The 18,520-nt window shown below is 40.7% G+C and overlaps 1 protein-coding gene across 2 annotated transcripts in view; it reads right to left on the reverse strand.

Annotated features, from left to right (window-relative positions):
• Positions 1-8,977: 8,977 nt before the first annotated feature.
• Positions 8,978-18,520, reverse strand: part of ZNF214 (zinc finger protein 214) — a 28,622-nt gene continuing 19,079 nt past the window's right edge. For both annotated transcript variants that reach the window (XM_049890645.1, XM_049890644.1), the window contains exon 5: positions 8,978-16,745. In XM_049890645.1, the coding sequence (XP_049746602.1) occupies positions 15,052-16,745 (1,694 nt within the window). In that variant the 3' untranslated portion in view covers positions 8,978-15,051. The remainder of the gene's footprint in view (positions 16,746-18,520) is intronic.

Raw genomic sequence — 18,520 nt, forward strand, 5'->3', positions numbered from 1 at the left:
TTAAGTTGCTGGTAAAAGCACAGAGAATTACCTCAAGAGATGTTAAAATGTGATCTACTTATTGAACATCATAATGGAAAATTTCCTAAGAGAAAAACAATTATAAAGAAACCTTAAACTGTACAATCTTTTTTAAAATTTGTATTGTGCTTTAAGTGAAAGTTCACACATCAAGTCAATCTGTTATATAAAAATTAATATACACCTTGCTATATAGCCCTAATTGCTCTCCCCCAAATGAGACAGCACACTCCTTCCCTCCATTCTCTCCTTTTGGTCCATTACACCACCTTCTGACCCCCTCTGCTCTCTCGTCTCCCCTCTAGATAGGAGATGCCAACATAGTCTCATGTGTCTACTTGATCCGAGAAGCTCATTCCTCATGAGCATCATTTTCTATCCCATTGTCCAGTCCAATCCCTGTATGAAGAGTTGACTTTGGGAATGGTTCCTGTTTGGGGCTAATGATAGGTCTGGGGACCATGACCACCTGGGTCCTTCTAGTCTCAGTCAGACCATTAAGTCTGGTCTTTTTACGAGAATTTGGGGTCTACATCCCAATGCTCTCCTGCTCCCTCAGGTGTTCTCTGTTGTAGTTATCGGTTGTAGCCGGGCACAATCTAGTTCTTCTGGTCTCAGGATGATGCAGTCTCTGGTTTATATGGCCCTTTCTCCCTCTTGGGCTTATAATTACCTTGTGCCTTTGGTGTTCCTCATTCTCCTTTGCTGCAGGTGGGTTGAGACTAATTGATGCATCTTACATGGCCGCTTGCTAGCATTTAAGACCCCAGATGCCACTCTCCAAAGTAGGATGCAGAATGTTTCCTTAATAGATTTTATTATGCCAATTGACTTAGATGTCCCCTGAGACCATAGTCCCCAAACCCCTGCCCCTGCTATGCTGGCCTTCGAAGCACTCAGTTTATTCAGGAAACTTATTTGCTTTTAGTTTAGTCCAGTTTTGCTGACTTCTCCTGTATTGTGTGTTGTATTTCCCTTCACCTAAAGTAGTTCTTATCTATATTATGATTTGTGAATACACCTTTCCCTCCCTCCCTCCCTCCTCTAGAAACCATCAAAGAATACATTGTTCTCTGATTAAACTGTTTCTTCAGTTCTTATCCTAGTGCTCTTATACAATATTTGTCCTTTTGCAACTGACTAATTCACTCAGCATAATGCCTTCCAGATTCTTTCATGTTATGCAATGTTTCATGGATTCATCACCGTTCTTTATCGATGTGTAGTATTCTATTGTGTGAATATACCATAGCTTATTTATCCATTCATCTGTTGATGGGCACCTTAGTTGTTTCCATCTTTTTGCTATTGTAAACAGTGCTGCAGTGAACATGGGTGTGCATATCTCTGTTTGTGTAAAGGCTCTTATTTCTCTAGGATATATTCCAAGGAGTGGGATTGCTGGATCTTATGGTAGTTCTATTTCTGGCTTTTTAAGGAATTGCCTCTTCTGAAACTGGCCTGAAGATGTGGAACCAGGGATATCATTGCTGATGTCAGATGGATCCTGCTGAAAGCAGAGAATAACAGAAGGATGTTTACCTGTGTTTTATTGACTATGCAAAGGCATTCGACTGTGTGGATCATAACAAACTATGGATAACACTGCAAAGAATGGGAATTCCAGAACACTTACTTGTACTCACAACGAACCTTCACATAAAGAGGCAGTTGTTCGGACAGAACAAGGGGATACCGATAGGTTTAAAGTCAGGAAAGGTGTGCATCAGGGTTGTATTCTTTCACCATACCTATTTAATCTGTATGCTGAACAAATAATCCGAGCAGCTGGACTAAGTAAAGAATGGGGCATCAGCATTGGAGGAAGACTCATTAACAACCTGCCTTATGCAGATGACACAACCTTGCTTGCTGAAAGTGAAGAGGACTTGAAGCACTTACTAATGAAGATCAAAGACCACAGCCTTCTGTATGGACTGCACCTCAACATAAAGCAAACAAAAATCCTCACAACTGCACCAATGAGCAACATCATGATAAACGGAGAAAAGACTGAAGTTGTCAAGGATTTCGTTTTACTTGGATCCACAATCAACGGCCATGGAAGCAGCAGTCAAGAAATCAAAAGACGCATTGCATTGGGCAAATCTGCTACAAAGGACCTCTTCAAAGTGTTGAAGAGGAAAGATGTCATCCTGAAGACTAAGGTATGCCTGACCCAAGCCATGGTATTTTCAATCACATCATATGCATGAGAAAGCTGGACAATGAATAAGGAAGACCGAAGAAGAGTTGACACCTTTGAATTGTGGCGTTGGCAAAGATTATTGAATATACCATGGACAGCCAAAAGAATGAACAGATCTGTCTTGGAAGAAGTGCGGCCAGAATGCTCCTAAGAGGCAAGGATGGTGAGACTGAGTCTTACGTACTTTGGACATGTTGTCAGGAGGGATCAGTCCCTGGAGAAGGACATCATGCTTAGCAGAGTACAGGGTCAGCGGAAAAGAGGAAGACCATCAACAAGGTGGGTTGACACAGTGGCTGCAACAACGAGCTCAAGCATAACAACGATTGTAAGGATGGCGCAGGACCGGGCAGTGTTTCGTTCTGTTGTGCATAGGGTCGTTATGAGTTGGAACCGACTCGACGGCACCTAACAACAACAACAACAAGGAAGTGCCAAATTGATGTCCAAATTACTTGTACCATTTTACATTCCCAACAGCAGTGTATAAGCGTTCCAGTCTCTCCACAACCTCTCCAATATTTATTATTCTGTTTTTTGGATTAATGTCAGCCTTGTTGGAGATGGAATCTCATTGTAGTTTTTATTTGTATTTCTCTAATGGCTAATGATCGTGAGCATTTCCTCATGTATCTGTTAACTACCTGAATGTCCTTTAGTGAAGTCTCTGTTCATAACTTTTGCCCTTTTTTTAATTGGGTTATTTGTCTTTTTGTAGTTGAATTTTTGCAGTATGATGTAGATTGTAGAGATCAGACACTGATCAGAAATGTCATAGCTAAAAACTTTTTCCCAGGCTGTAGGTAATCTTTTTACTCTGGGTGAAGTCTTTGCATGAAGATAGGTGTTTGATTTTTCTGAGCTCCCCCTTATCTAGTTTCTCTTCTGCACTGTTAGTAATGTTTTGTATACTGTTTATGCCATGTGTTAGGGCTCCTAACATTGTCCCCATTTTTTTCTTCCATAATCTCTATCATTTCAGATTTTATATTTAGGTCTTTGATCCATTATGAGTTCGTTTTTGTGCATGGTGTGAGGTATGGGCCTTGTTTCATCTTTTTCAGATGGATATCCATTTATGCCAGCACCATTTGTTAAAAAGACCGTCTTTTCCCCATTTAACTGATTTTGGGCCTTTGTCAAATATCAGCTGCTCATATGTGGATGGATTTATGTCCGGATTCTCAATTCTATTCCATTGGATTATGTATCTGTTGTTGTACCAGGTCTATGCTGTTTTGACTACTGTGGTATAATATTTTCTGAAATCAAGTCTTTTTCTTCCATGGTAAGATTTATTCCTAAGTATTTTATCTTCTTGGGGGCTACTGTAAATAGTATTGCTTTGGTGATTTTGTCCTCGATGTTCTTTTTGTTGGTGTGGAGGAATCGAACTGATTTTTTTTTTTTTGTATCCTGATACTCTGCTGAACTCTTAGTTTCAGTAGCTTCCTTGAGGGTTGCTTAGGGTTTTCTGTGTATGAGATCCTGTCATCTGCAAATTGAGGTACTTTGACTTCTTCCTTGCCAATGGGGATGCCCTTTATTTCTTTGTCTAGCCTAATTGCTCTGGCTAGGACCTCCAGCACGATGTTGAATAAGAGCGGTGATAAAGGGCATCCGTGTCTGGTTCCCAATCTCAAGGGGAATGCTTTCAGACTCTCCCATTTAGGATGATGTTGGCTGTTGACTTTGTATAAATGCCCTTTATTATGTTGAGGAATTTTCCTACTATTCCTATTTTGCTGAGAGTTTTTATCATGAATGGGTGTTGAACTTTGTCAAATGCCTTTTTTCTGCATCAATTGATAAAATCATGTGGTTCTTGTCTTTTGTTTTATTTATATGGTGGATTACATTAATTGTTTTTCTAATGTTGAACCATCCTTGCATACCTGGTATGAATCCCACTTGGTCATGGTGAATTATTTTTTTGATATGATGTTGAATTCTATTGGCTAGAATTTTGTTGAGGATTTTTGCATCTACATTCATGAGGGATATAGGTCTATAATTTTCTTTTCTTGTGGTGTCTTTACCTGGTTTTTGCATCAGTGAGATGGTGGCTTCATAAAATGAGTTAGGTAGTATTCCATCCTTTTCTATGCTCCGAAATACCTTTAGTAGTAGTGGTGTTAACTCTTCTCTGAATGTTTGGTAGAACTCTGCAGTAAAGCCGCCTGTGCCAGGGCTCTTTTTTCTGGGAGTTTTCTGATTACCTTTTCAATCTCTTCTTTTTTTTTATGGGTCTATTTAGTTGTTCTTCCTCTGTTTCAGAAACCCTGGTGGTGTAGTGGTTAAGAGCTACGGCTGCCAACCAAAAGGTCAGCAGTTCGAATCCACCAGGTGCTCCTTGGAAACTCTATGGGGCAGTTCTACTCTGTCCTATAGGGTCGCTATGAGTCGGAATCGACTTGACAGCACTGGGTTTGGTTTTTTTTCGGTTTACCTCTGTGTCTGTTAGTTTGGGTAGGTAGTGTGCTTCTAGGAATTCATCCATTTCTTCTAGATTTTCGAATTTGCTAGAGTACAATTTTTCATAGTAATCTGATATGACTCTTAATTTCAGTTAGGTCTGTTGTAATATCGCCCATCTCATTTCTTTTTTGGGTTATTTGCTTCCTCTCCTGTTTTTCTTTTGTCAGTTGGGCCAGTGGTTTACCAATTTTGTTGATTTTTTCAAAGAACCATTTTTTGGTCTTATTAATTCTTTCAATTGTTTCTGTTTTCGGTTTCATTTAGTTCTGCTCTAATTTTTATTTTTTCCGTTCTTTTGGTGACTGAGGATTTCTTTTGTTGCTGTCTTTCTATTTCTTCAAGTTGTAGGGGTAATTCTTTGATTTTGGCCCTTCTTTTTATGTGTGCATTTATTAATATAAATTGACCTCTGAGCACTGCTTTCGCTGTGTCCCAAAGGTTCTGATAGGAAGTGTTTTCATTCTCATTGTATTCTATGAATTTGTTTATTTCATCCTTAATGTCGTCTATAACCCACTCTTTTTTGAGCAGGGTATTGTTCAGTGTCCAACTGTTTGATTTCAATTCCCCGCTTGTTCTGTTATTGATTTCCACTTTTATGGTCTTATGGTCAGAGAAGATGCTTCGTAATATTTCAATGTTTTGGATTCTGTCAAAGCTTGCTTTATGACCTAATATGTGGTATATTCTAGAGAATGTTCCATGTGCACTAGAAAAGAAAGTATACTTGACTGCTGTTGGTTGGAGTGTTCTGTATCTGTCTTTAAGGTCAGGTTGGTTGACTGTGGCATTTAGATCTTCCATGTCTTTATTGAGCTTCTTTCTGGATGTCCTGCCCTTCACCGCAAGTGGTGCATTGAAGTCTCCTACTATTATTGTGGAGCTGTCTATCTCAATTTTCAATGCTGATAGAGTTTGTTTTATGTATCTTGCAGCCCTGTCATTGGGTGCATAAATATTTAATATGATTATATCCTCCTGGTATATTGTCCCTTTAATCATTACATAGTATTCTTCCCTGTCCTTTCTGAGGGACTTAACTTTAAAGTCTATTTTGTCAGAAATTAATATTTCCCTTCCTGCTCTTTTTTGATTGTTGTTTGTTTGATATGTTTTTATTTCATTGAGTTTTAGTTTGTGTCTTTAAGTGTAAGGTGTGTCTCTTGTAGGCAGCATAGAGGTGTGTCATGTTTTTTAATCCATTCTGCCACTCTTTGTCTCTTTATTGGTGCATTTAGTCCATTTACATTCAGCGTAATTATGAATAGGTATGAGTTTAGTGTGGTCATTTTGATACCTTTGTTTGTTGTTGACAGTTTCTTTTTCCCACTTAATTTTTTGTGCTGAGTAGTTAATATTATTGTCTTTGCCTCATATTCGTTGTTAGTTTTGTTTCTGCTGGGTCTCTCTTTTTTTCTTGTATTTTCTCTTGATGAGAAGGTTAATCTCCTTTGTGGTTGCCTTAATATTTACCCCTATATTTCTAAATTTAAAACTGACTTTTATTTCTTGATATCGCCTTGTCTTCTGTCCACATGAAAGATCTATGAGTACATTTCTTATTCCCTCCTTATTATTTTAATATTGTCTTCTTTTACATAATGACATCACTTTTTCCCTGTTTTGAGTGTTTTTTACCCTGATTTATTTTTGTGATTTCCCTGTCTGTGTTGACATCTGATTGCTCTGTCCAGTGTTCTAGTCTTGGGTTGATACCTGATATTACTGATTTTCTAACCAAAGAACTCCCTTCAGTATTTCTTGTAGTTTTGGTTTGGTTTTTACAAATTCCCTAAACTTCTGTTTATCTGGAAATGTCCTAATTTAACCTTCATATTTGAGAGACAGTTTTGCTGGATATATGATTCTTGGCTGGCAGTTTTTTCCTTTAGTGCTTTAGTTAAGTCATCCCATTGCCTTCTTGCCTGCATGGTTTCTGCTGAGTAGTCGGAGCTTATTCTTATTGACTGTCCTTTGTAGGTGACTTTTCGTTTATCCCTAGCTGCTGTTAAATTTCTCTGTTTATCTTTGGTTTTGGCAGGTTTGATTATAATGTCTTGGTGACTTTCTTTTAACATCTACCTTACGTGAAGTTCGATAAGCATCTTGGATAGATATCATCTTATCTTTCACAATATTGGGGAAGTTTACTGCCAACAAATCCTCAATAATTTTCTCTGTATTTTCTGTTATCCCCCCGTTCTGCTACTCCAATCACTTGTAGGTTATTTCTCTTGATAGAGTCCCACGTGATTCTTAAGTTTTCTTCATTTTTTTAAATTCTTTTATCTGATTTTTCTTCAAATATATTGGTGTCAAGTGCTTTATCTTCAGTTTCACCAATTCTGCCTTCCACTTACTCAGGTCACCTCCTCTGACTTTCTGTTTTATACTTCTGTAATTTTATTGTTAATTTTCTCAATTTCTGATTGCTGTTTGTCTATGGATTTTTTGAGCTTATTAAATTCTTCAATATGTTCCTGAATAATCTTTTTAATTTCTTCAACTGCTTTATCAGTGTGTTCCTGTGTATTGTTCTGTGTATTGCCTGAATTCCTTCCTGATGTCTTGAAGGGTTCTGTATATTAATCTTTTGTATTCTGCCTCCAGTAGTTCCAGGAAGGCACTTTCATCTAGAAGATCCCTTGATTCATTTTTTTGGGGAGCTTATTGAGGCAATCATGCTCTGTTCTTTATGTGACTTGATATTGACTGTTGTTTCTGAGCCATCTATAAGTGATTTTGTTAGTTTATTTTATGTTTGCTTACTGTGTCGTAGCTTCTTGCTTTGTTTTGATATGCCCAGATGGGTTGCTTGAGTGAGCTAGCTTGATTATTTTCGCCTTTGGAGCCCTGACATCCTGTCCCCAGATGGCTAGAGCTGTTATCAGGTATATCAGTCTAGGAGTGCATTCACTTTTCTTGTACGGATTCAGCTCAGGTGTCCAGGTATCTGATCATCGAGTGTGTGGTACAGGCTCTGTCCTACAGTATTAGAGGGGCAGGGGTGATTGGTATAGGTACCAGTATCTGCTTGTAGCAGAGTGCCATGCTCTGAACAAGACAGGGGGCTGAGAATCTTCCCCCAAGTGTCTCTGAGGAAAGTGTGTCCCTGTTCCCTAGAGCGTATAGGTAGGTGGATTCTGCAGATGGACAACGGGCACACAGTGTTTTGGGTTTTATGGACTGGGAGGTACCAGTTATCCTTGGACCCCTGTTGCAGGTGGCTGTGTGATCTGAGTGGAGCCACCAGTCCTTAGGCCCCTGATGTGGGTAGATGAGGATCCTGTTTAATAGGCAAAGTAATATGAACCATCAAATGCCCACCTCTCCACCACACAGCTGAAATAGTTGTAGTTTGTCAACAAGGGCCTATTCTCCTGAAATAGGCCTATACAGGGCCATGCAGACAGGAAAGGTACTCAAAGTCCATGGACCGTTTATGCCTGGGCAGGAGCAGCTTCTGTCCCGAGATCCCCAGGTTAGCGGAGCTGGCAAATTATCTTTTCCCCCAGTTGCAAATTTATTCTTTCTCCAAGGCTGGGAGGATGGCTCTTGGTGCTCAACAGGGCCTATCTCAGGCCCAAGGAAATCAACAGCCACTGGAGTTGGCTTGGGATTGGGGGGGTGCAGTAAAATATACACAAGTACTTAGCTTTTGCTGAGAGCACGGTTTTTCTCTGGTTCCAGACGTGTGAGTAGGCTGTGCAGTAGGCTGCTTCTCCCTGAGGAAACTGCGGCCGAATGCTAGTACCAGCCTGCTGCACCAGCTCACAGGAATGGCACCAGAGGGCTCCCGGCGATTCAGGCCCAGTAACTCCTCTCCACTTTTGAACCATCTCTTCCTCCCCCTGCCACTCAGTCTGTTTTCTAACTTTGCCTTTCATGTGTGGGGCTCCTAGCTTGTAATAAATATAATCGTTTCACTTGTTTTTTCGGGTCTTTGTAGTAAGAGGGCTTGCCGGATGCATATGTCTATTCTGCCATCTTGGCCCCGCCTTCCCGTCCTGTGAGAATTTAACAGACTAGAAAAACTGAGAATCAAATAACAGATGTAAGAACTTAATACATGGAAAAGAATCACAAGCCAGTAACTGGGGAAGACAATAAGGATATTGACTAAATAATATGGGAGGAAGAAGAAAAATGAGTCAGCAAAATACTTGATACCACATACCAAAATTAAAATAAATTTTAATTATTTAAAATTTAATAGGGTTTTAAAAAAGAAAAATACAAGTTGTCTTAACTGATAAGGTAGTAGGCAAAAACAACAGGTAGCCATTGTACAGATTATTTTTTCCAACATTCTGTATTATCTACATTTTCTACAGTGAGAAAAAAATAAATAGGAAAAGAGGATGTCAGCAGAGCTCACTGCCTGCAAAGACAAAATTGCCTGGGGCTTGTCAGCCCAAGGCCCATCTCTGTACTGGCAGGAGCTTAAAGAAGGTGGCATCTACTCCCTGACTGGGTGACTTACAGCTTTGTACATCCAGTAATGCTAGAATTATTTGTGCCTAGGTGTCTGGGAAACCTTCAGATTTGTTTCCACTAGTGTTAGTAACAACTTTCACATGATGACAATTTTATCTGCCTACAGTTTTATCTGTTTTTATAGTTTTCCAAGGCTTCTGTGCCTCTCATGACAGGGGGCATCAACCTTTGTAGTTCTTTGAGAAAGTGGCTTCATAAACACTGCTCTGACTTTAATTGCTGGCAAGCAGCCTGGCCTGAGGGTGCAGGAACTACCAAACCCATTACCATCAAGTCACTTCCGACTCAGCAACTTTATAGGACAGGGTAGAACTGCCCCATAGGGTTTCCAAAGAGCGCCTGGTGGATTCGAACTGCCAGCATTTTGGTTAGCAGCCATAGTTCTTAACCACTATGTCACTAGGATTTCTGCAGGAGCTACACAAGGGTACAAATACCATCACCTGTGGTTCATTGGAGGAGCCCTGGTTGTTCAGTGGTTAAGAGCTTGGCTGCTAACCAAAAGATTGGTAGTTTGGATCCACCAGTTGCTCCTTGAAAATCCTGAGGCAATTCTGCTCGGTCCTGTAGGGGTGCTGTGAGTTGGAATGACTTGATGGCAATGGGTTTTGTGTTTTGTTTTTTTTTTTGACGGTTCATTGGAAAGAGCCCTGGCAGCGCAGTGGTTAAGCACTAGGCTGCTAAGCAAACGACTGGTGAAACCCTCCAGCAGTTCCACAGGAGAAAGATGTGGCAGTCTGCTTCCATAAAGATTACAGCCTTGGGAAACCCTATGGGGCAGTCCTACTCTAATATACAGGGTCACTATGAATCGGAATTGACTCTATGGAAACAGGTTGGTTGTTTATGATTCATTCTAAAAATCGGTAGAATGGCATAGGGTTTCCAAGGAGTGGCTGTTGGATTTGAACAGCCAACCTTTTAGTTAGCAGCCAAACGCTTAACCACTGCACCATCAGGGCTCCTCCTTATGATTCATTGGGTGCCACCAATGGAACCACTGCAGTGCTAAGAGGTTGACAAGTAACTAAGTAGTTAAAGTAAGTAATAATAAGCTTGCCCTTGCTAATCAGTGAAGTCTAAGAGACTATGCTAGAAATTAAGAGGGATTAAAATATTCACATAAGGTCAGAAACCTTACAATAACACCAGGTAGGTTTTGGACATTCTACTTAACATCTCTTTGCCTGCATTTCTTCACTGTTGAAATGGATGGGTGGGTGGCACCCCAGGTTCTGCTTTCCTGTAGGCATCCTGCTTTCCTGTAGGATGAGCATCATCTCCCAGTCTTCAGGCCATGGTCGGATAGCCTGTTTTCCTCAAGCTCCTTCAGTGCACTGCCCACAGCACTACTGCACTTGGTAGGCCTAAATTCTCAGAAGCTGGTACTCCAGCACTCCGTCTGCCCCTCACCCACACCTCAGCAGATGTGGTTGTGCTCCAAGCCCCCTCCTTGTCTGGAACACTTCTCGCCACAACCCAGACTCTATTCCTATTTGCTGCCAACCCACATCTCCCCCTCTCCTCCCACACACACACCATACACAGGAACTGGGCAGATCTGAGCACGCCCACCTACTCCTACTGGGGCCCCTCCCAGATATGCCCAGATCCAGGCCATCACAGGACCCCAGCCATTGCAGGACCCCTGGTCCCATCCATACTCTGTGTGTACACCTCTCCTGGGCACAGCCCTTCCTGGTCAGGCACACATCGACCCTTTTCCCCGCCCTGGAGCTCCCTGGAGCTCCTCGGGGCACAGAAGCTCTGCAGGGTGTGACATGGCCAAGGCTGCTGGGACCCGGGCCCACTCACCACCCTCGCACCAGCTCTAGCCATTCTCCCTACTGAGGAGCACCCATGACCCTTGCCCTCAAAAGACTGCTCCCAGGATCCACCAAACTGGAACAGTCTACAGTTCCTAAAGCCCTCGGCAGTCTTTTTTGCCTGATACATTCTGCCTGGGTCCATTTACCATAGAAATGAGCAGCATCCCTAGTAGGATGACAATGCATGACCCATGGTCACTGGAGCCTGCTCGGTAACCAGTGTTGCCCAGGCAGTGTGCCCTCCCTCACATAAGGATGGGTGGAGGGGGGGAGGGAGGGGGACACATTTGGTCCCTGGTCCAGGGTCTTGGCCCCTATAGAGCCCACGATTTTGCTGCAATATGGAATCTCTGCCACCTTAAAATTCCCCTACAGCAATGATTTTTAATGTTTTCTGAGACACTGACCCTTTCTAGAATCTGATGAAAATATGGGTCCTTTCCCTACCTCTTCTTACCCCCCTCAAAAATTTTGAGTGTACATACTCATACAGTTTTGCATACAATTTGAAAGGGTTTGGGGATACCCTCCAAGATGTTTGTACATGAATACCCCTCCACACAAAGAATTTTTTAATGCTGTAATCCTCTCTGGAAGAATCTAAAAGTTTCTACTTCTGCTAATTGCAGTCCTAGTTTTAGTGGTACATCTGTTACCTCAAAATATTGTTTGGGATGACAATCTGCTTCACAACTTCCTCTTTAAGGGCTCAGGCCCATCCCTCCTTTCACCCTCTGTGCTAATTTCTCATACCAGTTCAACGTTTGCAGATGTTATGGATTGAATTATGTCCCCCCAAAATGTGTTGTAAATCCTAACCTCTATGCCTGTAGTTATAATCCCATTTGAGAATGGGTTGTCTTTGTCGTGTTAATAAGGCAGAATTGGTGTAGGGTATGTCTTTTGAGATTTAAAAGAGATGAAACAAGTGAGCAGAGATAGGGAAAGATTGATGCCAAGCCACATGGAGATCTCCAAGGAATCAGGAAACAAGCTGAAAAGGACCTTCCCAGAGAGCTGACAGGGAAGACTTCCCCAGGAGCAGGCCCTATACATTGGGACTTCTAGCTTCCTAAACTGTGAAAAAAAAAATTTCCATTTGTTAAATCCATCCACTTGTGGTGTTTCGTTGTAGCAGCATTAGATAAGGTGTATTAAGCAATGGTTTAGAATCTTTACTTTTACACTCCTAGTTTTTTTTTTTTTTTTAGAGTTTTTGTGTGGCTCATATTTTCAACATTTTGTATGTCTGTCATAGATTGAGGAAACCCTGGTGGCGTAGTGGTTAAGTGCTACGGCTGCTAACCAAAGGGTCGGCAGTTTGAATCTGCCAGGTGCTCCTTGGAAACTCTATGGGGCAGTTCTATCCTGTCCTATAGGGTTGCTATGAGTCGGAATTGACTCGACGGCACTGGGTTTGGTTTGGTCATAGATTGAATTGTGTCCCCCAAGAATATGCGTCAACTTGCCTAGGCTATGATTCCCAGTATTGTGTGGTTGTCCTCCATTTTGTAATCTGATGTAATTATCCTTTTTATGTGTTGTAAATCCTGGCTTCTATGTGGTAATGAGTCAGGATTAGGTTATGCTAACGAGGATTAGTTTATGTGTGTTATGTTAATGGGGCAGGATTAGGGTGGGATGCATCACCCTTACTTAAGGCACCACCCTTACTCAGGTCACAGCCCTAATAGATCTAAGGGGAGTTTCACTGGGGTGTGGACTGCATCATCTTTTATCTTTTAAGAGAGAAAAAGAGAAGCAAGCAGGGAGGAGGGACCTCAGTACCACCAAGAAAGAAGAGCTGGGAGCACAGAACATCCTTTGGACCTGGGGTCCCTCTGTTGAGAACCTCCTAGACCCAGGGAAAGACTGATGCCAAGACACATGGAGATCTCCAATGAACAGTGAGCCTACAGACGTTGAAACGAGACAAGGACCTTCCCCCAGAGCTGGCACCCTAATTCAGACTTCTAGCCTCCTAAACCGTGAGGGAATAAATTTGTTAAAGCTATCCACTTGTGGTATTTCTGTTACAGCAGCACTAGATAACTAAGACTGTCCCAATTTCTACTTCTCTTCTACTTTCTGTAGGATTGATAGTTCTTCACCTGTGCTAATATTTTAATCCCTCTTTTTAATTTTCAACATAGCCTCTTAGACTTCAGCACAGCAATGATTCAGTTGGTGGCTCCTATTGAACCATGGCTGGTGGTATTTATACCCTTATGTAATTCCTTCCAAGGTCCCTGGGTGGCACAGTTTGCACCCAAGTACTAATGGAAGGGTCAGCAGTTCAAACCCATCCAGCAGCTCTGAAAGGCCTGACAATCGCTTCTGTAAAGGCTGCGGCCAAGAAAACCCAATGGAGCTCAGTTCTACTCTGTAACACATGGGGTCACCATGAGTCAGAATCGACCCAACTGCGATGCATCTGGGTTTTTTGGTAGTTCCTTTTCCTTAAATATCATGATGTTACGCGGTCATATTCAATAGAGGAAGCAAAGATACTCCAAATGCTATAACGTGAGTTACAGAAAAACCATCTTAGCCAGTGAAATCAAGTTCTTACGGCATCACATGCCTTTACAGGGCCATGTGTGGGATCCAGTTGTTTCCATTCCTTTTGGGTGAAGTTCACAGCTACATTTTTGAATGTCTCCAAGTACTATTTTTAAAAAAAACTATGGTTACTTAAGACAGTATCCCAACTCCTGATGCAGAGATAAAGGGCAAAGAATGTAGCATTAGGTTTCCTGCTATGCTACTGAAGACACCAATTATTTTCAAAATTTTTTCTGCAACCAGAAATAGCTAATTTTTAGGGCTACAGGTTTCTAAATTTTCAGGATAATATTCCTTTCTTCGGTATTACAATTCCTTCTTACTTCCCCAAACGGGCCAACTTTTTTCTTTCCCTCTTGGGAAGTAATATCTAAACATATTTGTATGTCAATACTGTCAGGCTTTGTGTATTCCTACTGACTGTACTCAATTTTCATAATGGCCAAATTTTCTTCTTACATAATTAGCTTGAGGGTTCATTGTTACACATAGCTGAGTTCAATTCTGTTACTAGCAGATATTCATATAGTACAACTCTGTTCTACTGAGATGAAATCAAATTTTACTGCTTGGATCTCTGATTCTGAACCAATGGGCTATCTGCAATTTCTAGCATTTACTCCTGTCAGTGATTTTCCTGCCTTTGCCCACACCTTCCATAACTTACTTAGGGCAACAATCTTGTGCCTACAGTTCCTTTGTGTCTGAACCTATGAATAAATACAGAAAACTGGGAAAGAGGGTGAGAGTGAGTTGTAGTTATCTCAAAGAGCAACACCCCTGCAATAGAACACTGGATTCAGAGTTTTCTGGTTAAAAGAGATAACATATCTAAGACATCCTATCTCTGATACAGGGTAATAACAAAGCTGTCCTATCTTTTATCAAGTGTCCTTTGTTTCCTGAGCAACTGAATTCTACTGGCTGTCTAGTTAATTCTTCCATATTCAAGCAGTAAAGCTGTTTACCAGTTTGAATTTCAAGTGTTGTGTGTTTCCACCTTTTTCTATGGCTTCCTTGACTTTGAGGGAGTCAAGAAATGTTGTTCCAGAGATGATAAGCCAGTTTCGATTCAAAGCAAATTTTAAGAAAATGTTTTGAAGTCAGTGAAAATGCAAAGTTGAACATATGAGTTCAAGCACATTAAAATGCAGAGAAAAAAAGCCTAGAATGAAACGGGATGAATTTTCTCCTTTAATCTTGTATATATTTAAAATGACTATGCATTTTTTTTTATGCATTATATGTATAGTAGAAAAAGAAAATGTACTTTAATTTTAAATATATAAGAATTTCCTAAGGATCACCTTTTAAAGCAAATGATTTAGTGGGAGTTAGGGAAAACTATAAATGTTGTGTGGCATTATTTGGGTTACTTACAGGATTTTCTTCCCAGCAGTACTTATTTGGTTTAAAGTTTAAGCTTTGATTAAAGCTCTTAACTAAATAAAATTATAAGGTTTCTCTTCTGTGGTTATTGTGAAGATATGAATTTTGATCAAGTCTCCTATAATACTTATGGTATCTATCAGGTTTCTCTCCTGTGTGGACTCTTTGATGAATTCGAAGAGCTGAGCTATGACTGAAACCCTTACCACATTTAGCACATTGGTAAGGTTTTTCTCCTGTATGGACTCGTTGATGAATGTGAAGATTTGAGCTATGACTAAAGCCCTTTCCACAGTCAACACATTTATAGGGTTTTTCTCCTGTGTGGACTCTCTGATGAATGAGAAGATGTGAACGTTGACTGAATCCTTTACCACACTCTTCACATTTATAGGGTTTCTCTCCAGTATGTACTCTTTGATGAGTGTGAAGCTTTGAACTTTTGCTGAAACCCTTACCACATTCATGACAGATATAGGGTTTTTCCCCTGTATGGACTCTCTGATGAATACGAAGATCTGAGCTGTGACTGAAGTCCTTTCCACAGTCATCGCATTTATACGGCTTCTCTCCTGTATGTACTCTCTGATGAATTTGAAGATTTGAGCGCTGGGTAAAGCCCTTACCACAGTCATCGCATTTATAGGACTTCTCTCCTGTGTGGACTAACTGATGAATTCGAAGATTTGAGCTCTGACTGAAGTCCTTTCCACATTCAGCACACTTATATGGTTTCTCTCCTGTGTGGACTCTCTGATGAACATGAAGTACTGAACTCCGACTAAAACTCTTGCCACACTGATCACACTTAAAAGGTTTATCTCCTATGTGAAGTCTCTGGTGAATGTGAAGTAATGAATTTCTACTGAGGTCCTTATCACACTCAAATTTATAGAGTTTCTCTTCTGTGTGGACTCTTCGATGACTGTGAAGACTAAGGATCTGATGGAAGCTCTTACCACACACATGACATATGTGAGGTACCTCCTCTGTGTGGACTCTCTGATGAAAGTGAACACCTGAGCTCTGACTAAAGTGACTGTCAATGTCATCACATCTGTACAGATGCTTACCTACGTGGATTCTTGGATGTCTACACAGGTCTGATCTCTGAGAGAAGCATGCTGTGCTGATGGAGCATTGATAGAGCTTTTCTCCAAATGGATTTCTCTTGTGAAGAACACACTGTGAGCTCCAGTAATAAATTTCTTTACATTTATTACATCCACAGTATTTTTCTTCCACAGATTCTTTCAGCAGGTCATTTTGGTGTATCTCACCAATGAACTCTGGAAGGGTTTCTTCTATTGGGACATATGAACGATGAACTATGAGCTTCTGTTCTTTTTCCACAGAGGGATTTTTCCTGGATATGGCAACATGGTATCTGTCTCCTTGAAAACCATGCGATTCAATTGCGTAAATTTCTTTCCCATAGTCTTGAGTGTTTTTTGTTTCTAAGGACTGCCACGGTATAAACTTTTTATACTTAAAGTTCCTGGGACTTCTGCCTTCAAAAGTCAGTTCATAGGTTCCATATCTTGGTACTTGTGTAGAGAATATTAACCATTCTTGGCAGTGGGAAAGGTCTTGCTGCATTAGGTCCTTGGAATCTACCTCCTGAACAGTTTCCACATAGTTCTGATTTTCATATACCCAAGTGCTGGCATTCCTCCAGCCTTTCCAGCAAGAAAGACTGTCATGTTCTAAATATCTGAATCTTTGTTCTTGGGGATTGTAGCTCTCATTCCACTGTCCTAGAAGAATAAGCAGATAATCCAGTGATGAGATGAAGGCTGTGTTTAAAAATTTCCAAGTATCTCAATAAATGACCTCCAGAATTATAGGAAGAGTTTAACCTTTTATTTGAGCAGGGAAACAATCTGCATTATTTGTCCTTCATGATTTTTCATTTTGCATGTCTGAGACTAAGAAAACTGACTTTTAGACTATAAAAGATTAACATCCAATTGTACCATGCTCCAATTTTTTTTGGTGGATTCTCAAAAACAGAATGGACAGAAAATAATGGGAACTATCCCCCAAAGTTTTGTGAGCTCAATGAAGGTACCCCATTGCTGTCAAGCCGATTCTGACGATAACAACCCTACAGAACAGAGCAGAACTGCCCCTTAGGGTTTCCAAGGAGTGGCTGGTGGATTCGAACTGCTGACCTTTTGATTAACAGCTGCAGCACTTAACCACTGTGCCCCCAGGGCTCCCTCAATGAAGGTAGGGGTAATATAATTTATCTTTGTATCTCCACATACCAAGACATTACAGTGATCCTTGTTTTGAAAGAGGAAATGCACACAGAAGAATGAAATTAGCAATTATCAAAAATTAACTGTGATAAAAACTGGTTGAAAAGGACAAGAATATGTGTACTGAATATATGTGGGGGTAGGAAAGAATGGTCATGACTTTCGTTGCTCTATTTGGGTCTAAAATTCATTTATTTTTCTATTCATTTATGTATTCATTCATTCCACAAGTGTATCTTGAGTACCTATTATTTACCAGGCACTGTTCAAAAATTTTTTTAAAAAATAGGAAACCCTGGTGGCACAGTAGTTAAGACCTACGGCTGCTAACCAAAAAGTCGGCAGTTTGAATCCACCAGGCACCCCTTAAAAACTCTATGGGTCAGTTCTACTCTGTCCTATAGGGTAGCTATGAGTCAAAATCAACTCAACGGCAATGGGTTTGGTTTTTTGGTTTTGGTTCAAAAATAAGAGTAAGGGTGACTGTTTTATGAAAATAGCCATAAAGACTGAAATTTAATTACATTGCTCTATATGGGGCATTATTAGCAGAAATAAAATATTATTTGTACTTTTTGTCTTCTAGAATAGCACGGTAGATTGTGCGCAGTAATGGCTGCATTAACTCTCTACCTTTATCTATACCTTTGGGTGTTCCCCCTCCAAACTGACTCTGGGCTATGCAACATGCTTTGGTCACTGGAACATCAGCAAAAGTGATACAAGCCAGAGACTTGAAAATTGCCTGCATACTGGGGCCTTACCCTCTCTCTGCTTTTGAAAATCCTGTGACAGCCCTCATGTAAATGAGCTGTGGCCTGCTTGAAGAGGGACATATGGCCAGCATATCTCCATCGTCCCCACTAACACTAAAACAACTGCCATACATGTACGTTAGGCATCCAGCCCCATCTTAGACCACATAGCCCCAGTCATGCCACTCCACGACAGAACCACCATCCAGCCAATTAGAATTATGAAAAATAATAAAGATTGTTGTTTTAAGCCCTTAAGTTTGGAACAGGTTGTTATACAGCAAAAACTAATTTGTACAAATAATGTGAAGAGAAAACAAATCTAGGACTACACAAAACTGGCTCTGTCTGGAGATCTGTCCTTTAAGTGTAAACCAGAAAATGACTAAAAACAATAAATACAGGTACCTATTAATTACACAGTCCAGGTGTCTTGGAAGATGTCTATGTCACCTGATTTAAGACACATTTTTAAGACTATTTCCCCCACAACCCTCAAGACCAAAATATTCA

The sequence above is a fragment of the Elephas maximus genome, chromosome 7 (genome assembly GCF_024166365.1).
Source record: "Elephas maximus indicus isolate mEleMax1 chromosome 7, mEleMax1 primary haplotype, whole genome shotgun sequence".
Lineage (NCBI taxonomy): Eukaryota > Metazoa > Chordata > Mammalia > Proboscidea > Elephantidae > Elephas > Elephas maximus.